Source organism: Cordyceps fumosorosea (genome assembly GCF_001636725.1).
Source record: "Cordyceps fumosorosea ARSEF 2679 chromosome Unknown scaffold_1, whole genome shotgun sequence".
NCBI lineage: Eukaryota > Fungi > Ascomycota > Sordariomycetes > Hypocreales > Cordycipitaceae > Cordyceps > Cordyceps fumosorosea.
In genome coordinates this window covers 3410302-3427348 of record NW_017387301.1, presented here as the reverse complement: position 1 = coordinate 3427348, position 17047 = coordinate 3410302, and the positions used below count along the sequence as shown (strand labels likewise).

Genomic DNA, 17047 nt, shown 5'->3' with positions numbered 1-17047 from the left:
ACCATGGGCTCCGTCGTCATCCCCCACCTCAACTCCGGCTGGCACGTCGACCAGGCCATCCTCAGCGAGGACGAGCGCCTCGTCGTCATCCGCTTCGGCCGCGACTGGGACCCGGACTGCATGCGCCAGGACGAGGTCCTCTACAAGATTGCCGAAAAGGTCAAGAGCTTCGCCGTCGTCTACGTCTGCGACATTGACCAAGTCCCTGACTTTAACCAAATGTACGGTACGTGCCAGCCAGCCAACTACCCCTGTTCCCGTCCCTATCCTCCCTTCAACTAACGACGCGCAGAACTTTATGACCCCTGCACAATCATGTTCTTCTTCCGCAACAAGCACATGATGGTCGACTTTGGCACCGGAAACAACAACAAGCTCAACTGGGTCCTCGAGGATAAGCAGGAGCTCATCGACATCGTGGAGACGGTGTACCGCGGCGCGAAGAAGGGGAGAGGCCTGGTGGTCAGCCCCAAGGACTACTCGACGCGCCACCGATACTAGAGAAGAGAAAAAAAGGAAAGAGGAACGCGCCTTTCTTACGCGCAGTTTCTTTGCACCATGACCGATTTATACACATTTAATTACCACGAAAGCGTTGACGCGGGTCAAATTTCTTCCGCTTTACTCAGGGTTTGAACGGCGTTTTCCCTCGGATATAGGATTTTTTTTTTCTTTTTTTATGATACACATCTATCACAGACAGCTAGGCTTACTCCAGATTTCATGACATGATTCTTCATTTATTATCAACTCTTGAAAAATCTCGTAAACTAGTATTGTGTACCTAATCCTCCCGAACGCCATTTTTGTACGCCAATGTAGCAAAAATATAAATCCACGTCTTCAATCCTTCCAACGTCAAATGCTATGTATCCAACATGTATTTCCAAACTCTGCATAAATCAGTCACGTATTTTATGTAAAGATTTGCATCTACAATAAATCTTGCTGCCCGCCCGCAAACATGCTGGGGTTCGTCGTGGGCATTTTCGGCGCGGGTTGTGGCGGCGTCTTTTCTCGCCCGCGATGCTCGTCACGAGACCGGCTCGTCAGTCTCCGCAGGTTCGGCGAGTTCAGTGCCCCAGTCGGTGTCGCCGTCGCAGTAGTAATGACCTCCGACTTCGGTGGCGGCCGGTTCACCATGTTCTCGAGGAAGAAGACGCTGCCAATGTTGGGCGCTGCGTTGGGCCGCTCGTCGTCAGCGTCCGAGACGCCGCCCGAAAGGTATTCCTCGTCAGACGTAATTTCGCCTGCCAGATGTGGGTGGTATGAGGCTGGCGCAGACGGGGACGTGATGGAGCGCGAGTGCAACCCCGGCCGCGGCGAAGTCATGATGTTAAAAGCGCCAGGGTTCATCGCATTGGCGCTCGCTTCTCGAGACATGGCAGGCGGCCTGTCGGCGAAGCCATTCTGGAACGACGTGTTGTTTGATGCTTGATGGAGGATCGGCAGGATCTGCTCATCATACAACTGCGTCTCCGAATCAAACGCGTCCGGGTGGTATTCTGTCACCGTTCTTGATGAGCGGCCATCATCATCCGTGTGAGGGCTTGAAGGCTCGTCGAAAAAGTCATCCAGGCTATCCAGCTTGGTCACGAGATCACCGACCAGAGTGTCAGCTCGGCCGTCGTCAGAGAGCATGGTCGCTGTGCGCTCTGGCGCCTCAAAGTATCCATACGCAAAGTCGTCGTTGTGGAATTCAACCTCAGCTGTGGGCGTGGCTTCAGTGGACGAACCCTCCGCGCTTTGGCACATGTAGAACGCAGCATGAATATTGGCGCGAGTGGCTTCTGTCTTCTTGGCCGGCACTGGAATCGCCCATCCCGATGCTTCCGGGATACCAAACAGACTCTGCGTGCGCTCATATTCTTTGCGGATCACCTTGGAGGTGGCACGCGTCATGCTCATGCGCAAGTGGTGCTTGTCCATGTGACTACCAGAGACGGTCATGATATTGTCAAGAACCTCGAGCGCATTCATGCACAGATCGGTTTGGAGCAGGCGGAGGAGAGGCGAAATCAAATCAGAGCCGTGTCCTGCGAGCTCAGGGTTCCGCATGTCTACTGCCGGAATCGCAACGCAGAGGATGCGCATTGCATGGACCTTGACCCAGGTAATAGAGTTTGTCAGCAGTCCAAGCAAGAAGGTGATCATCTTAAAGTCAAGCCGTGGGAGATAGTACTCCTTCAGCGCTTGAAAAAGGGGCATCAGGAGATCGCCGCCACCGTGGTATTCGCCATTCACGTAGTCGTCCATGACCTGCGCAATCCCTTCAAGGCCTTGCCGGTCTGCCTCTGCAAACAAGACGCGTGCTGACCGAAGAACATCATCTGACGGTACGGTTCGTTGTTCCAGGTCGTCGAGGAATCGTGGGAAGTTGGCCAGCAGGGTGAAAAAGAGACGCTGGTCATCGCCAATGAGAGGGTCATTCGGGAGCATCACGAGCTGCTCCATAATGTCCAGCGTTGGCTGCCAACACACCGCCGAGCGAAGGCCCTTGTGAAGCAGTGGCTGTAGACCATCAAATGCACCGTCCCAGCGAGATGGCTGCCCGTCGGCAATAAGGCGTCGAACATTGGCAGACCGCAGGTCAGTTTTCCTTACGAGCTCACTCAGCATATCAACTGCTTCCCCAAACTCCCGCTCGTTAATGGAGTCAAGACAAGCGCACGTCGTCCAGAAGAGCTGCGGGAAAGTGAGCAGCTTGTCCGACTCGAGCTTGACAATCAGAGTCTTTAGAGTTGTCAGGATCTCCATGGAAAACGACTGGATCTCTGGATCCTCGTCAGCAATGGTATTCGACAGTCGTGCCAACATGTCGCCGAGCATGTATTGATCCAACGAGGTCAGGACGCAGCGGAAGATTTGGAACGACCGACAGGCCAGATGTCTAACAGGACAAGACGTAGCCCATGTAAGGGAGAGCCTACCCCATTGCTCTTTGATGCCGGGATACGCAGGCTCAAAGGTCTGCAGCACTTCCGCCGTGAGATATTCCATACTAGGCGGCACCTTGTTGTCTTGCTCATCAACCTTGCCGTTGCTGTCTTCGTAGCTCCAGACCACAGCGCGGTCATGGCCGCGGACCAGATCAATTAGTTCCTCGATGGCCTGCTTTCTTGAGTCGTGGAGGGTTTCGTCCATTCGCGAGAGTACTAGCTCGTGTATCAAGTGAACTAGCATTTCCCGAGCTTGTTCTTGCACTAATGGCGTGTAATGATCCCACAAGACGGCCACCACATGCAAGAGAGAAGGGATGCTCTCAGGTGACAGGTTTACTGGTGCAACCATCAGATCGACGAGCAGAATGAGAGACAGTTGTCCCAGCGAAAATCCCGCTTGCTTCGTCCCAACTGGCAGAGCTTCATTAAGGTCGGCACAGTACGGAAAGGCACTGACATCTGGCGGTGGAGGTATCGAGTTTCGCTTCTCGTTGGGTACCATAGCCTTGGGCGTGATTTGCAGCAGCAAAAACTCGACAACCTTGATACCAGGCGTACCGCTTGTGGTGGACAGGAAGACGACAATTTGCTTCGCATACTCCACGAAATTTTGCTCTCGTCGTTCCAGACACAGCTGCATGATAAAGTCTAGAACAAGCCGCACGTTTCCGGGGTGCGGGCCAGTTGCCAGGGCCTGCCACAGCGCTTGTACCTCATGGTGGAGGGCACCGCTTGACTTGATTGTGATTTCAAGGAGGTTAGCCAGTAGGACGTATGACTGGGCTGTAGGCCCGCCGTTGGGGTCAAGCTTCAACTCGATCGCTTGGATCCAAGGCAGAATCACGGCAACGACGTTTCGCTGCGCCGCCGGCTGGAGGTCCTTGAAATAGTAAGTCAACTCGGACACAATGTGGAAGGCCAGCTCAGTGTATGACATCGCCAGTCGCTTTGAAATCTCAAACTGCGCCAGCTTGTACACTGCCTGCGTCTTGTCCGCAATGCTAATGTCGAAGTCGCGAATCTTGGAGTTGCGCTGCTGTCTAATCTCGAGTGAACGCAGCGCAGCAGCAGACTTTGATCGAATCTCGCTCTGCTCGTTTCCGAGGGTAAAGAGACAGAGGCTGAGCATTTTCCAAAACGGGCAAGGGTACTCGGGGCACTCTTGCAGCACATCCACGGTCACCATGAAGTAGCTTTCGAGGACTTTGGGTGCATCTGCAAGATAGCAGCGTGCAATGCAGCGACCTAGGAGATAGGGGTAGTCTCGGTTATGGATGACAAGGTTCTTGAGGGCCAGTCGGCCAGTGACATTCATACGGTCACTGCCAGAATTAAAGATGCCTTCAACCCATGCCAGCATTCGGCGCACATCAAACTGCAGTGTCACGCCGCTTTCGGTTGTGAAAGTAACCGGGCCTGCACAAAGCGCTGCCATAGCACTTAGCGCTGCGTTACGTAGGTTTCGCTTCTCAATCTCCATAGCCGCTGTCACAGTTCCTCGCTCTCCCAAGGTCTGCTGGTCAATGATTGACTGTCTCATGGAATCTTCCCGGGCACGAATCTGGTTCTGATTCGGCGAAAAGCCACACCAGTCTTCCATCAAGGAGAAGGCAGACTTTCGTGACTCAAACGTCATCCATCGCGAGGGGTCTTTTGAGCGGTTTATACCATCAAATAGGCTTTCCATCAGCCCGCAGTAGTGCTGTCGCAGCTTCTGGAACTCCCAGTCCATCTGCACTTCACCATCCATGAGAAACAGCTTCAAATCCTTGGCATAAGTCGTCAAGGTTGTCAGAAAGAATTCGTTATGGTACACGCGCTCGTCCCGCAAAAAGTGGGATGTCAGTTTAAAGACGTGCGTGATTTCTGTTCGCAGCAAATCCATCTTCCTGTTTCGCCGAGGGCTGCTGTTTGTCCGCTGGTGGATTCTGGCTCTAGCCTCGTCATTGCATCGAGCAACTTGGCCCTGCAGCTCCTCCAACAAACATCTGTAAATATGGATGTTGATTGAACCCATAGCCACTACAACGGCCTCGCGAACTGATGCCGAGGACACTGAGAGTAGCGGTATCAAGTACTTGAACAAAGTTCGAGCCGTCACAATTTTATCGGTTGAGGTATGCCGGGAGCCTCTCCGGCTGTGCTGTCTGTCCTTGGGGTTCGCTGGTGCCGGCAGCGCCCCGGGGTCGGCCATCGTTGTACAGGCAAAAATCAAGTAGAGCTTCCATTGCTCAACCATAACCTCTGGATGTGCAGCCGCAGATCTATTTCCCAAACGCTGGTTTCCGGACTCTCCACCATATAACAGGCTCCGAGAGGGCTCGGATAGTAAGACGATAGCTTTGTACATTTGGATAATGCGATTGCAGATCAAGTCACGGCAAATTGTGACGGCAAATGGGCATCTCTCAAAGAAAATGCGGATCAAATTCGGTACAATCTTGAACCACAGCGTTGCGTCGTATGAGATATCGCTGGTGCAGAGCTCAACAACGGCCCCTTTGCTGTTGGTGTTTTGCAGCCCGCGCTGTAGACGACTTTTCTCTGCAAGAGAGAGACCTTCTTCGTTGAAGTTCATCACTTGGATGGAGTCGTTCTCGAGGATATCAATAAGCCTGAGAGTATCCTTCTCGCCAGAAGTATCTTTACCCAGTGCCTTGTCGAACTCAGTAATGAGCTTCAGCACAGTAATGGCAAAGTGGCGCACGCGACGAGATTGGGAGCAAAGAAAAAAGAGGCCATGGGCCTCGGCTTGGTCAACCTCACCCCAGACTTGAGACAAGTCCAGCTGGAGTGCTCTCTGGTCAGCTCCTTTCCCATCACCCTGCCCCGAAGCTGCGTCTCTCATCTTTTGGCGAATCTCTTCAATCCAGATTTGCATCAGCTCGACATAGATGCGTAGCGTGTTTTCAATGTGTCCTGGTCCAAGCATTCCACCATCCGACATGGTCGAATACCGGTCATCAAAGTTGAAAATGAATCGTGCAAACCCCATGGTGACTTGCTGCGCCAGGGAATGCTTGGCGATGGCCTTGAGAGAGTCTGCAGAAGAGTCTGCGATCTGAAACTGAACGTGAGCAGTACCAGTGCAGAGCACGTTGATCAGAGTGTTAAGCTGCACACCCGGGCCGAGACATCTCGGCAATGCCTGCACAGCAACATGTAGAAGTTCGTAGAATGCTTGCCGTTGATCTTGCGCGGTTTGAACGTCATCCTTGCGGGAAAATGTAAAGGATTCGGAGATTGGCGTCTTGGGTCCGGGACTATTGAACTTCTCATCCAAGGTGGCTTGTCCACCGAAGGTGTTGTCGCAGACAACAGCGATTTTCCCCAAAACTTGACAGAATTTGAAGTAGTATTCGCGAACCCCGTCTGTTAGAACAGAGGTGAGCACGGGTCGCGAGACAGTGTCTTTCTTCGGCGGAGCTGCAGGGCTTGTAGGTGATCTCGGCTTGGTGGACATTATGGGGGACGTGGAGAACCTGTCAAGATTCGATACAGCTTCGAAGGTTTGCGGGAAAGGGGGCCGGCCCTGTTCGCCCTTTTCGAGGTCTGACATGATGCTGAGGAAAGCGCGGATTCCAATAACGATTCTGTCAGGGTCAAGCTGTTCCACCTTAAGGTCCTTATTCTGCAAGAAATTTTCGGCGTTTATGAGGGGAAATATGATGTTTTTGAAGCAGAACTCTGGGTATTTGAATCCAATGATGCGAATTAGCTGGATCAGAGGCTCGGTGACGGCAGCATCAGCAGCAATCAGACTGCGTTTTGAGGAAGGCATTACGAGACGTATAACATCATCCAGCTTCCTCGCGGCACTCATCTGGCTGTCGTTTGTGCGGTAAAGATAGGTCCAGACAAGCCGAGAAATGACCTGCAGGCAAAGCGGCTTTGTAAATCTATCCTTGATTTTTGTCTGCAGGGGCATTATTTGCAACAGCCACTGCGATGTGAAATTTTCTGGTGGCGAAACGCAAAGAAGGGTCGCAGTGAGAGGAAAAGATACAGCCCAGTGCCTCGGTTTTAGGTGCATTTGTGCGAGGCGCGGTCCGATGGCAGAGAGCACGTCAGCCCATTTGGCTTGCATGAGATGACTATTGAGAGCCTTGGCCGCGACGGGACGGAGCAGCATATCGAGCACATGGCAAAAGGCGGACTTAACTCTTTGGCCATGGGATTTGCTGAAAAGGCGACCCAGTTTGATGAGAAAATCGCAGGACTGCTCCCACGACTCTTCCGGGGACACCTTGATGCGTAGGTGCTTCATTCCGTTCAGCACAAGTTCGATTTTGCCCTCTACTTCGCGACCAGAGATGGACGTAGGGCTCCTTACTGTCCGCTCCTGAAGACAGGCACCCAGGTCCTCGACAAATCGACGAGTGATTCCCACAAAGTTGATTTCGCTCATGTAGCCAAGCAGTTGGGCGAAGAGATTCCAGTTGGCCATCTTGAGAGGAGAAATGGCCAGCTGTTCCGTGTCGGCAATCTTAAGCTGGCCAAATATGATGCTCTCCAGCTTGTCTTCCATTTCCGGAGTGATTGACGCCAGACTGCTCTGGCAGATGACCTCGACAAGCACGCGGCACAGGATGTAGATGGAGACTGTAGAGCGCCGTTCCTGCTGCGCAACATATTCTTGTTTCGCGCCCAAAGACACGCCCGTCGGGAAAGCATTGTCCGCAGGGCTGATGCCGGCCGGCTCCGTGTTTCTTCGCAGCAACGGCGTACCAGGTGTGTGATTGCGCAGCTGCTGAAGCTGGCTGCGGGCGTCGTTGGCGGCATCGCTCTTGCTTTTGCGCCACAGCATCATGGAGTCGATCAAGGCTTTCGGTTTGGGGCTGGCAATATGACCTAGGGCGACGATGAGCTGGTCAAAGGCGGGGTCGACGCCGGGGCCGCATATTTGGTCGACGCTTGGTTCGGGGTCGAAGGGCACGGTGATGCATTCGTTTAGTTTTTCCTCGGCTTGGGCAATGAAGGACGTGAAGAGAACATGGAGGGCATATTCTCCCACAGTTTTCTGGTCGTCACGATGTCGAGAAGAATGAGAGTGATGGGGTGCATGGTCGCGCCGTGATTTGGGGTGTATTTGGTCGACCTTGCGCTGTGTTGCACTGAACGCGGACGCATCTGTCGCCGAGACTGACTTTTCCATGGCGGCGGACGATGTACTGCCTGCTGCGGTCGACGGGGTTGCCGTCGCGACAGAATCCATTCTGGCGCCGACCGAGTCCATGTCGAGTCCGACGCCAGCGGCGGCAATCATCTGGGGACTCAAGGGGCTGGAGGCGGAGCTGGCGATGCTCCCATTTCTGGAGTGCTGTATGCCGTGTACGATCGAGGTCTGGCGGTGATGTCCGTAGGCGGCGACGCGCGAGGCATCAATGTTATGTCGGGCGGAAGCGCCGGTGGCGGATCGAGGGGATGTGAGGGTGGGCTGGAGGCGCGGGAGCTTTTCGGTGGAGGAGTCGCGCGAGTGGCCGAGGGTTGGCGGTGACAGTACGGGTTCGGGGGAGACTAGACGGATGGTGTGCTCCCAGGAGCGGTCATCTTCGTCGAGGCGCGAGACGGATCGCGAGGTGGCGGCGGAATACTTGGATTGTGAGTGCGGCTCTTGGGCGGGATCGAGGGGGAGCGGCTGCGACGGAGCTATGACAGGCGAGTGGTGTTAGCTACTAGCGACAACGAGCAGGGCCAGAGCGGCGGCGTTTTCAAGCCATCTATCTGAGAGCAAGCCGATCGATGGGGCGAGATGATTGATAGTCTCAGCATGACGCTTTGCGGTGCGGTGCATGAACGGATGGTTTTCACCCGAAGCACGTGTGGCTGTTTTGAAGATTGGGCCAAGGGAGGCGATTGGCGAGGAACCATCCGGATGAGGCTGGACGTGCGCAGTCTTGAAACTCACCCATTGCGTTTTTCCAATCAGGGGCGTGACCCCGTCATTAGCTTCTTGGTCATGCGCGGCGGGCGCTCTCCTCTCTAGGCGATGAGGCGAGGCGAGATGGAATGAAGGCGGCGGGGGGGTGGCAGTCGCGCAACAACGTTTCGAACTGAAGGTGCCTTGGCCAATGCGATGGCAGGAAGATTGAGATGGGCAAGGTAAAGCACAACACATTCATCAGCGAACTAGCTGATGGATGGGTTGACGCTACCCAGACTTCTGGGGCGAGCTAATGTGATTGCCGCCCTTGTTCAATTTGGGCTCCTCTTGGGCTGGGTTCTTGGGCGTTGTTATGGTGTAGCTTGTCTGGAGGGGTTCAGCGTGAGCGAAGGGCGAGCAGGCTCCAGGCCGGCAGTGGTTACTGACTGGTCAGGCACATGGCCTAGGCAAGTCAGGGTCGCTCTAGGGTAGCTGAGAGATGAGTGGCAGTTATGAAGGTGATTTTTGGTGATGTGATTGATGGTCGGGTATCTCGACACGTTTTGTGCTTGGGGTTAAAGTGGCTGGGCGTGAATTTAAATCTTTTCATCACCACAATTATTCATCGTGTGTTCCGATGATGCTGGCAGCACCGGCTATTTCAGGCGAACTCAGGACAAACAACTCATCGTGGTCATACCTAGTACGCGCAGATGATCGTTACATTTGTACTCTTGTTACACAGCAGGATTTGGGCGGACGAATTTTCGAAAGAGAAAAACAACGATTTGCTAATTGAATGTTTGTTTCCGTGTTAAAGTAGATATAATCGTCGTCAAAAGTCAGCCAGCGGATATCAAAGAAATAGTTTACAATGGTTGCAAAAAGCAGATCAGCCTTGCACTTGAAACTGAAAGCCACTGCATGCGCCACAACTTCTCGTACTCACCGTATTGCGGGCGATATTTCATGAGACCAGAATGCGAGTTTTGTGGCGCCGTCAGCTGTGGTTAGTGAGGCTGAGAAGACCCAAGTCAAGGTGAAGCTGCTACCAGGCAGAAATTATAAGGACGAAGTAGTCATTAGCATATTGCTTAGAATTTGCCGCATTTTTGAATATAAAATTGTCCCTGTATCGTCGAGCTGTCAAACTGAACCATCTACGTTGATTGATACTGCAACACATCTCGACATTTTAGTCACAGTCACCGACGCCCACATCCCAACATGGCTCGCACATTCGCCATACACAAGCCCGCTCTCAAGAATCAATACACGATTATTGGCCCCAGCCGTGACACAAGCACTGCAGAAGAGTGCATATTCGTTAAGCTGCGCCCCGCGCTGAACAAGCGTCCCTTCCTCGTCATCCACGATGGGCCAGACGCAAGCTGTCCAGTCGCCGCCGTGTCTCACCTGCCAGCCTTTGCGCGGCACTATGCCATCGGACTGGGCGATCCCAAATTGACAGAAGACATGATCTGGGAAGAGCTCCGCATAGCACACTCGTCAGGCAAGAAACACACCTGGGCCATGGACGTGGACAACGACGAGCATCGCGGCCAGCAGCGACGCCTGCATCTGGTCTGGACGAGGACGCGCAGCGTCACCGTCGACGGCATGGCACGTCCGCCGCTGAGCACGCGCAACTGGAAGCTGACGGAGGAATTGCCAGCCGAGGGACGACCCGGCCGGCAAGACGGAAAGGCCGCGACAGCCGAGTCCATCCTGGCCGTCTTCACCAGCACCACGCAGCTGGGCAAGTGCGGAAGCATGCAGGTCAATGTGGACTATGGCCGGGAGTTTGACATGATGCTGTTCACCACATGCCTTTCCATCTACTCGTCTGGATGATGAAAATCTTGTTTTTTTCTCTCGGGAAAATGCACCTACAAGGACAAGATGGTGGCGCGACATGCAGAAAGAAAGAAAACTCCCGGTGTTGTGGGTATTCTCACTATTATTGAGAGTTGGATTTGCGACATGCAGCGACACCACAGCAAGGGTGATGAAATAACAAACAAGTCATCTTGTCATTTGATAAGCGACGTTAGATTAGAAGTAAATGAGAATGTGAACCATGTCGTTAAACTTCTGGTTGTCAATCACTATTCAGCTCGCCTGTTAGTATCATCTTCATCATTGCTCTCAGCTACCAATGCCGACTTGCTGGGGTCTGTCAGCCGCATACCTACAACCCCATGCTACTGTAGTATTTTACGTAGTATTTTACACAATAGACCTGTGGCACTACTGTAGCTAACTGCTTTCAACATCAACCGAGATCGTCAACCGAGATGCATGAGTTCAAATCTCGGCAAAAGTATGAGTGCAATCCGTTCCGGTGACCGTGGCTCGCTCGGCCCGGCCTCCCTGCCTGTATCCAGTCGTCTCCTGTATGTAGTCTGATGTATGGCAAAGCGAACTGCGCGATCGGCTGACGGAAAAGGAGTAAAAAGAGGCGGCAAAAGTGGATGTCATCTATATTCCGACCGGAATCAAAAAGTCAACAAACCACCACCAACCCGTCCAGACGAATTTAGTGTCTGGCTAGCTCTCCCTCCCATGCAACGTCAGTTGTGTATGACATGCCAGGCTTGCGTCTCTGACCCTAAGACTCGGCCAATCTGCGACTTCTTACTGGAGGGAGAAACCCCCTCCTTTTGCCCTCGTACTCCGTACCCCGTACCCGTTGACGTCTGAAAGCCATGGGTGGCTTTGTGTGTGTGGAGGGGGCGGAAGAGGGTTTGGCGCTGGGGAATGTCGGGGTAGCCAAGTTGATGAGCTGGCCAAGCAGAGGCCGGCGATTTGGCATAAATAGAAGCCGCTGGTAGCCATGTACGTCGAGCCTAGTTTGCATTCCTGGCATCATGAGTACTCGCTTCTCATCTGTATGACAGCTTACTGGCATCGGATCTTCTTGCTCATCTTCGTCAACCATCTTGGGTTTTAATCAAAAGAAAAAATCAGGCTAGCTCTCTGACCGGCAGAGCTTGCACCGCTACTTCACGTAGCCATGGCCTCCCACGAAGTCATTGGCATCGCAGTCGTCGCGGCCATCTATTTCCTCTACAAACTCCTCAACGCGACCGACACGCCCAAGATCAAGGGTCTACCCGAGATCCCCGGCGTGCCCATCTTTGGCAACCTGATACAGCTTGGCACTGATCATGCTCGCGTGGCCCAGAAATGGGCGGCCAAGTACGGTCCCGTCTTCCAGACTCGCCTCGGGAACAGGGTATGTTGTTCAACACTCGCGATATCACCCCCCCTCACTAACCCTTCATCACCAGCGCGTCGTCTTTGTCAACTCCTACGACGCGGTCAAGCACTTTTGGATCACGCACCAGTCGTCGCTCATCTCGCGGCCAACCTTCCACACCTTCCACTCCGTCGTCTCCTCCTCGCAGGGCTTCACCATCGGCACCTCGCCGTGGGACGAGTCGTGCAAGCGGCGGCGCAAGGCGGCCGCCACCGCGCTCAACCGCCCGGCCGTGCAGTCCTACATGCCCATCATCGACCTCGAGTCGATGGTGAGCATCCGCGAGCTCCTGGCCGACTGCGACGGCGGTAGCCGCGACGTCGACCCCATCTCGTACATGGCCCGCTTCGCCCTCAACACCTCCCTCACCCTCAACTACGGCTTCCGCATCGAGGGCTCCGTCGACAACGCCCTGCTGCACGAGATCACCCACGTCGAGCGCGAGATCTCCAACTTCCGCTCCACCAGCAACAACTGGCAGGACTACGTCCCGCTGATGCGCGTGTGGAACAAGCAGAACACGGACGCGCAGGAGTTCCGCGCCCGCCGCGACAGGTACCTGACGGACATGCTGACGGACCTTCAAAAGCGCATCGCCGACGGAACGGATAAACCGTGTATCACGGGCAATATTCTCAAGGATCCCGACGCCAAGCTCAACATGGGTATGTTACTGACCCGCGCCGACTTGAACAACCTATATAGCTGGCCCCTACTGACATGGATAGCTGAACTCAAGTCCATCTGCCTTACTATGGTCTCTGCCGGTCTTGATACTGTGCCTGGCACCCTCATCATGGGTCTGGCATACCTTTCCACGCCAGAGGGTCAGGCCGTCCAGGCAAAAGCCCTGGCCGCCATTCAGGAAGCGTATCCCAACGGCGACGCCTGGGAGCGGTGCCTTGTCGAGGAGAAGATCCCTTACGTCTCCGCCCTCGTCAAAGAAACCCTGCGATTCTTCACCGTCATCCCCATCTGCCTCCCCCGCACAAACATCAAAGACATCCCCTACGAGAACACCGTCATCCCCGCCGGCACCACATTCTTCATGGTACGTGAAGCTCTTGCCAGTCGAATGATGGAAGCGATCAACTAACAAAAATCATCCAGAACGCCTACGCAGCCGACTACGACGAGCACCGCTTCAAGCTGCCGGAGCAGTTCATCGTCGAGCGCTTCCTCGACGAGCACCACGAGGTCGGCACGCCGCACTACGCGTACGGCGCCGGGTCGCGCATGTGCGCCGGGTCGCACCTGGCTAACCGCGAGCTCTTTACCGCTTACGTCCGCGTCGTCACCGCGTTCCACCTCTCGCAGGCCGACGACCCGGCCGACCGCCCGGTCATGCACTGCCTCGACTGCAACAGCACGCCCACGTCGCTGACGCTCGACCCGCGGCCCTTCAAGATGAAGCTCCGGCCCAGGGACGCGCCGCAGCTGCAGCGGTGGATCGCGGAAGCGGAGGAGCGCACTAGGGATCTTTGAAACGGCGCGGCTGAAGTTGGGGAGAGTGAGAGGGGGAAAATGGCAATGTGGTCGCCAAGGCCGTGACCGGGGGCCCGATCTTGGGTCAAATCGATCGCATGAGTCATGCAACGCTTGCGATCACAGCTTATTATTAGGATAATTCATGGAGGGCATGAACACGACATACTTTAAATTATCAATTCACTTACTCGATTCTCACGCTCTAGAGCTTCATGGTGCCATGCCTGTTGAGTCGTGTTGCAGAGATGAACACAAGCAGAAATTCAGAGCGTTGTGCAACTAATACCAACCAAGCAGGTTTCCCCCCCTCATCCAACCGCCCTGACATAACATTTATAGTAGGACTCATCGTGGCAATGTTCATTTGCTTTTTGCAGCGGCTAAGAAAAGGAAAACAAAGTAACAGACTTGAACCGTTCAACCGGGCGACAATTCATGATGGCAGAAAAAGGAAAGAAACAGAACAATGACACGTTTCTCTAGGCACTGAAAGATCGTTTGCCCAATGTGCCCCCTCCCCAGCTCCCAGTCGACTTATTATATCATCCTCCGCCTAGCCCCCAGTCCTTCTTTTCACCAGTCACGAGTCTTCGTCAACATCATCAACAAGTCATTCCTTGTCGTCTCTCCTCAAAGACACAAATCGTTGTCATGCCATGAAATGCGCTGCGTTTCCGACTCTTGGCTTCGTAACATCATCAACCAGAAAAAAGTGGCGCGCCTTCAAAGTATTAAAAAGCTTTTTGTCTTTTTTTTTGCTGTGAGATGCAACCGAATAAAACTTTTCTGTCTGAAATAGCAGCGAGCGTCTCCCTGCCTGGGAAAGGCCATCATCTATAGTCGTGAAATCAAAAAGCAGAAAATATGGGTGGGGGGCTAAATGTACAATCTCTTTTCTTGTCTCGTATTGCCTCCCGCTTCAAGGACGTCCCTGACGTCCCTTTTTGTTGGGCACAGTGGTCCAGCCATCCTCGTCAACAGTAGTGGCATCACCGGCCTCGGAGGGAGCAGAGCTTTGCTGAGCGCTACCGCCGTTGGCACGGGGTCCACGGGTATCATTGCGGCCGCCTCGGGAAGCACCGCCACGACCGCCGCGGCCGCCGCCACGAGGGCCGCGCTGCTCACCAGAGGCCGATCTCCAGTTTCCAGCTTCGGCAGCTCTCGACTTAAGATTGGGGGCACCCTCTTTGTTCTCGCGTGGCTCACGTGGCTCGCGAGTACGCACGGGCAGCTGCTTCTCCGCGTCATCTTCTTTCTCCTCAGCTTCCTTGGTCTCGGTAGCGGCGGGTGCCTCCTCTTCGGCAGCGGCTGCCTTGGCCTCGGCCTCAGCCTCGGCCTCCTTGGCAGCCTGTTTGGCCAGGCGGCGCCCCTCCTTTGCCTTTTCATCAGCCTCGCGCTTCTCTTGGATCGCCTGCTGGCGCTTCACTTCAAGTTCACGCTCGCGAGAGGCGGTGTCAATGGGACGGGCAGCGCCAAAGGGGCTAGCCTTGGAGTCGGGGGCGGGCGTGCCGGCATCGGTAGATTCAGTGACGGTACGCTTCTGAAGATTCAGACGGGGGCGGCTAGCAGGAGCGGGCGCGGGAGCCGGAGCAGTAGCAGGAGCGGGAGCCGCAGAATCCTCGCCTGCCTCCTGAGAAGGCGACGACTTTCCGGCATCCGGGCGCATGCGGTCTCGCCATTGAAAGTCCTTCTCGGCGGCGGTGGGGCTTCGCTCGGGTCTCTCTGGTCGATCCGGGCGGGGGCCACGGAACGATTCGCTGCGCTCACCCATGCCCTCGGGGGCAGGGCGAGGAGGACGGCTGCCATCGCGACCACCGAATTCTTGGGGCGGGAGCGGTGCGAGAGGGCCGCGACGCTCCCAGTTCATCTCGCGAGCAGGCCCGCGATTCGACTCGAGAGCAGGATCGCGCATTCTGCGCTCACTACCGAACTCGGAGGGCTGACGATTGCCACCACGGTTGGGAAGATCAGGCAGGGGACCCTTGCGAGTCCAGTCGCTAAGGTCGCGGGAAGAGTCCATGCGGCTGTCACCACCACGGGCTGTATATGCGTTAGCAGGAATAGGAGGGCATTAGTCACACTTGCGGGTATACTTACGAGGATCAGCAACCTTGATCTTGATCATACGTCCCTGGAAGGACTCTCCATCAAGCTGAAGGGCCTTCTTGAGACCCTCGACATCGGTGAACTCGACATAACCGAACCCTTTGGGACGCTGCAATTCGCGGTCCTCGATGATTCGGACGCTAACAATTTCGCTGCCAGCGAAGAAATCGGTGACGGATTCAACCGTCGCATCGTAAGAGAGGTTTCCAAGATGAGCAGTGAACGGAGGACGCTCAGGAATCGACTGGGGAACACTCTCACGAATAGAATAGCCTTGTATCGGTTAGAGAGAGGCTAATTTGAAAGGCAGACGATGAGATATGCACTCACCTCGGTCCTGCCAGGACGAAGTAGCGCCACCAGGGCGGGGTCGGTCGCTCGAGGGGAGGGGCTGAGTGCCTGATATCTGTTAGTTTCGACCACGGCTACGGACAAGCCAACACGCGCACCAGTAACTAGAGATATGTTAGCATCGCGGCAACTAGGTTCTCAATGCGAAAAGGTCACTCACCATATGTCTCCTCGACCTCATCAGCCCAGGAACCACCACCAAAACCTGTTGCAGCGTCAGCATGCCGTGCGGTTTGCGCTTTGTGTCGCGACGAACCGGAATCAGTCAGAAAGTCCCCCAGGGACATAGTCTGCTGTTGCTTCTTTTTGGGAGCTACAAGAAAGTCATGTCAGCAAAGACACGGGACCAGAGGATCGGGTTGATATGGACGGACCCATGATTGCGGCGTAAAATAACCACGCGCAGCGGATTAGGTGACCGGTGCGCGTAGGACGAAGGTTAGAGGGGCGAGAGCCGACCGGAGCAGCTCCTGCGGGAAATTGAGAAAAGAGTCGAAAGAGGACAAAGTCGACAAAGAAGGATGTCGAGGATTGTCGAGATTCGGGCTGACGGCGATAGTTATGGGACCCCGATAGCGTTACCGTGTCTGGGGTTGACGAGTCGAAATTTGCTCGAACGTGGGAAAAAACGAGGCCACCAAGGGCCACAGCCACGGGCCACAGAGGGTTGCTTCAATTTTCGCGAGCAGGCGTGGATGAGTGGGAGAAGCTAGTTCAAATGAGGATTAGCGCCCTTCGCATTTTGGTGACCCATTAGATGGCCGGCCAGGAGCTGGAGCCATTGAACCGGTGTTGCTGAGCCACAAAGAATCCAAGCCACACTTGGCAATTTTGTTTGGTCGAGGCAAACGATTCGACCCTGATTTTCAAGGCGCGTCCCTCCACATACTCATCGGACTCATCGTTTGCCTCAAGCCGGCTGTAATTTTGTTTCTACTGGCTTTGTATATTATTCCGTTTCAATTCAGCGTGTTTTCTTTTGCCTCTCCTTTGCTTGGCTTTGTTGACCAGGCATCAGCGACTCTGATCACGCTC

The 17047-nt window shown here is 54.6% G+C and overlaps 5 protein-coding genes across 5 annotated transcripts; 3 read left to right on the top strand and 2 right to left on the bottom strand.

Annotated features, from left to right (window-relative positions):
• Window positions 1-3: 3 nt before the first annotated feature.
• On the top strand, window positions 4-501 carry ISF_01099 (mRNA splicing factor, thioredoxin-like U5 snRNP; the record flags this gene model as incomplete). The annotated part of the gene is made up of 2 exons (XM_018844706.1): window positions 4-226; window positions 293-501. The coding sequence occupies 2 exons, from the start codon at window positions 4-6 to the stop codon at window positions 499-501; spliced, it is 432 nt and encodes a 143-aa protein (XP_018709156.1).
• A 432-nt stretch (window positions 502-933) lies between these two features.
• ISF_01098 (Armadillo-type fold protein) lies at window positions 934-8854 on the bottom strand (the record flags this gene model as incomplete). The annotated part of the gene is made up of 2 exons (XM_018844705.1): window positions 934-8591; window positions 8851-8854. The coding sequence occupies 2 exons, from the start codon at window positions 8852-8854 to the stop codon at window positions 934-936; spliced, it is 7662 nt and encodes a 2553-aa protein (XP_018709155.1).
• Window positions 8855-10032: 1178 nt separating this feature from the next.
• On the top strand, window positions 10033-10659 carry ISF_01097 (hypothetical protein; the record flags this gene model as incomplete). The annotated part of the gene is made up of 1 exon (XM_018844704.1): window positions 10033-10659. The coding sequence occupies one exon, from the start codon at window positions 10033-10035 to the stop codon at window positions 10657-10659; it is 627 nt and encodes a 208-aa protein (XP_018709154.1).
• Window positions 10660-11821: 1162 nt separating this feature from the next.
• Window positions 11822-13552, top strand: ISF_01096 (cytochrome P450 phenylacetate 2-hydroxylase; the record flags this gene model as incomplete). The annotated part of the gene is made up of 4 exons (XM_018844703.1): window positions 11822-12043; window positions 12099-12732; window positions 12796-13118; window positions 13178-13552. The coding sequence occupies 4 exons, from the start codon at window positions 11822-11824 to the stop codon at window positions 13550-13552; spliced, it is 1554 nt and encodes a 517-aa protein (XP_018709153.1).
• Window positions 13553-14474: 922 nt separating this feature from the next.
• ISF_01095 (translation initiation factor eIF4B) lies at window positions 14475-16390 on the bottom strand (the record flags this gene model as incomplete). Its single annotated transcript, XM_018844702.1, has 7 exons — window positions 14475-15595; window positions 15653-15934; window positions 15992-16060; window positions 16111-16116; window positions 16173-16217; window positions 16269-16325; window positions 16387-16390. The coding sequence occupies 7 exons, from the start codon at window positions 16388-16390 to the stop codon at window positions 14475-14477; spliced, it is 1584 nt and encodes a 527-aa protein (XP_018709152.1).
• Window positions 16391-17047: the final 657 nt, after the last annotated feature.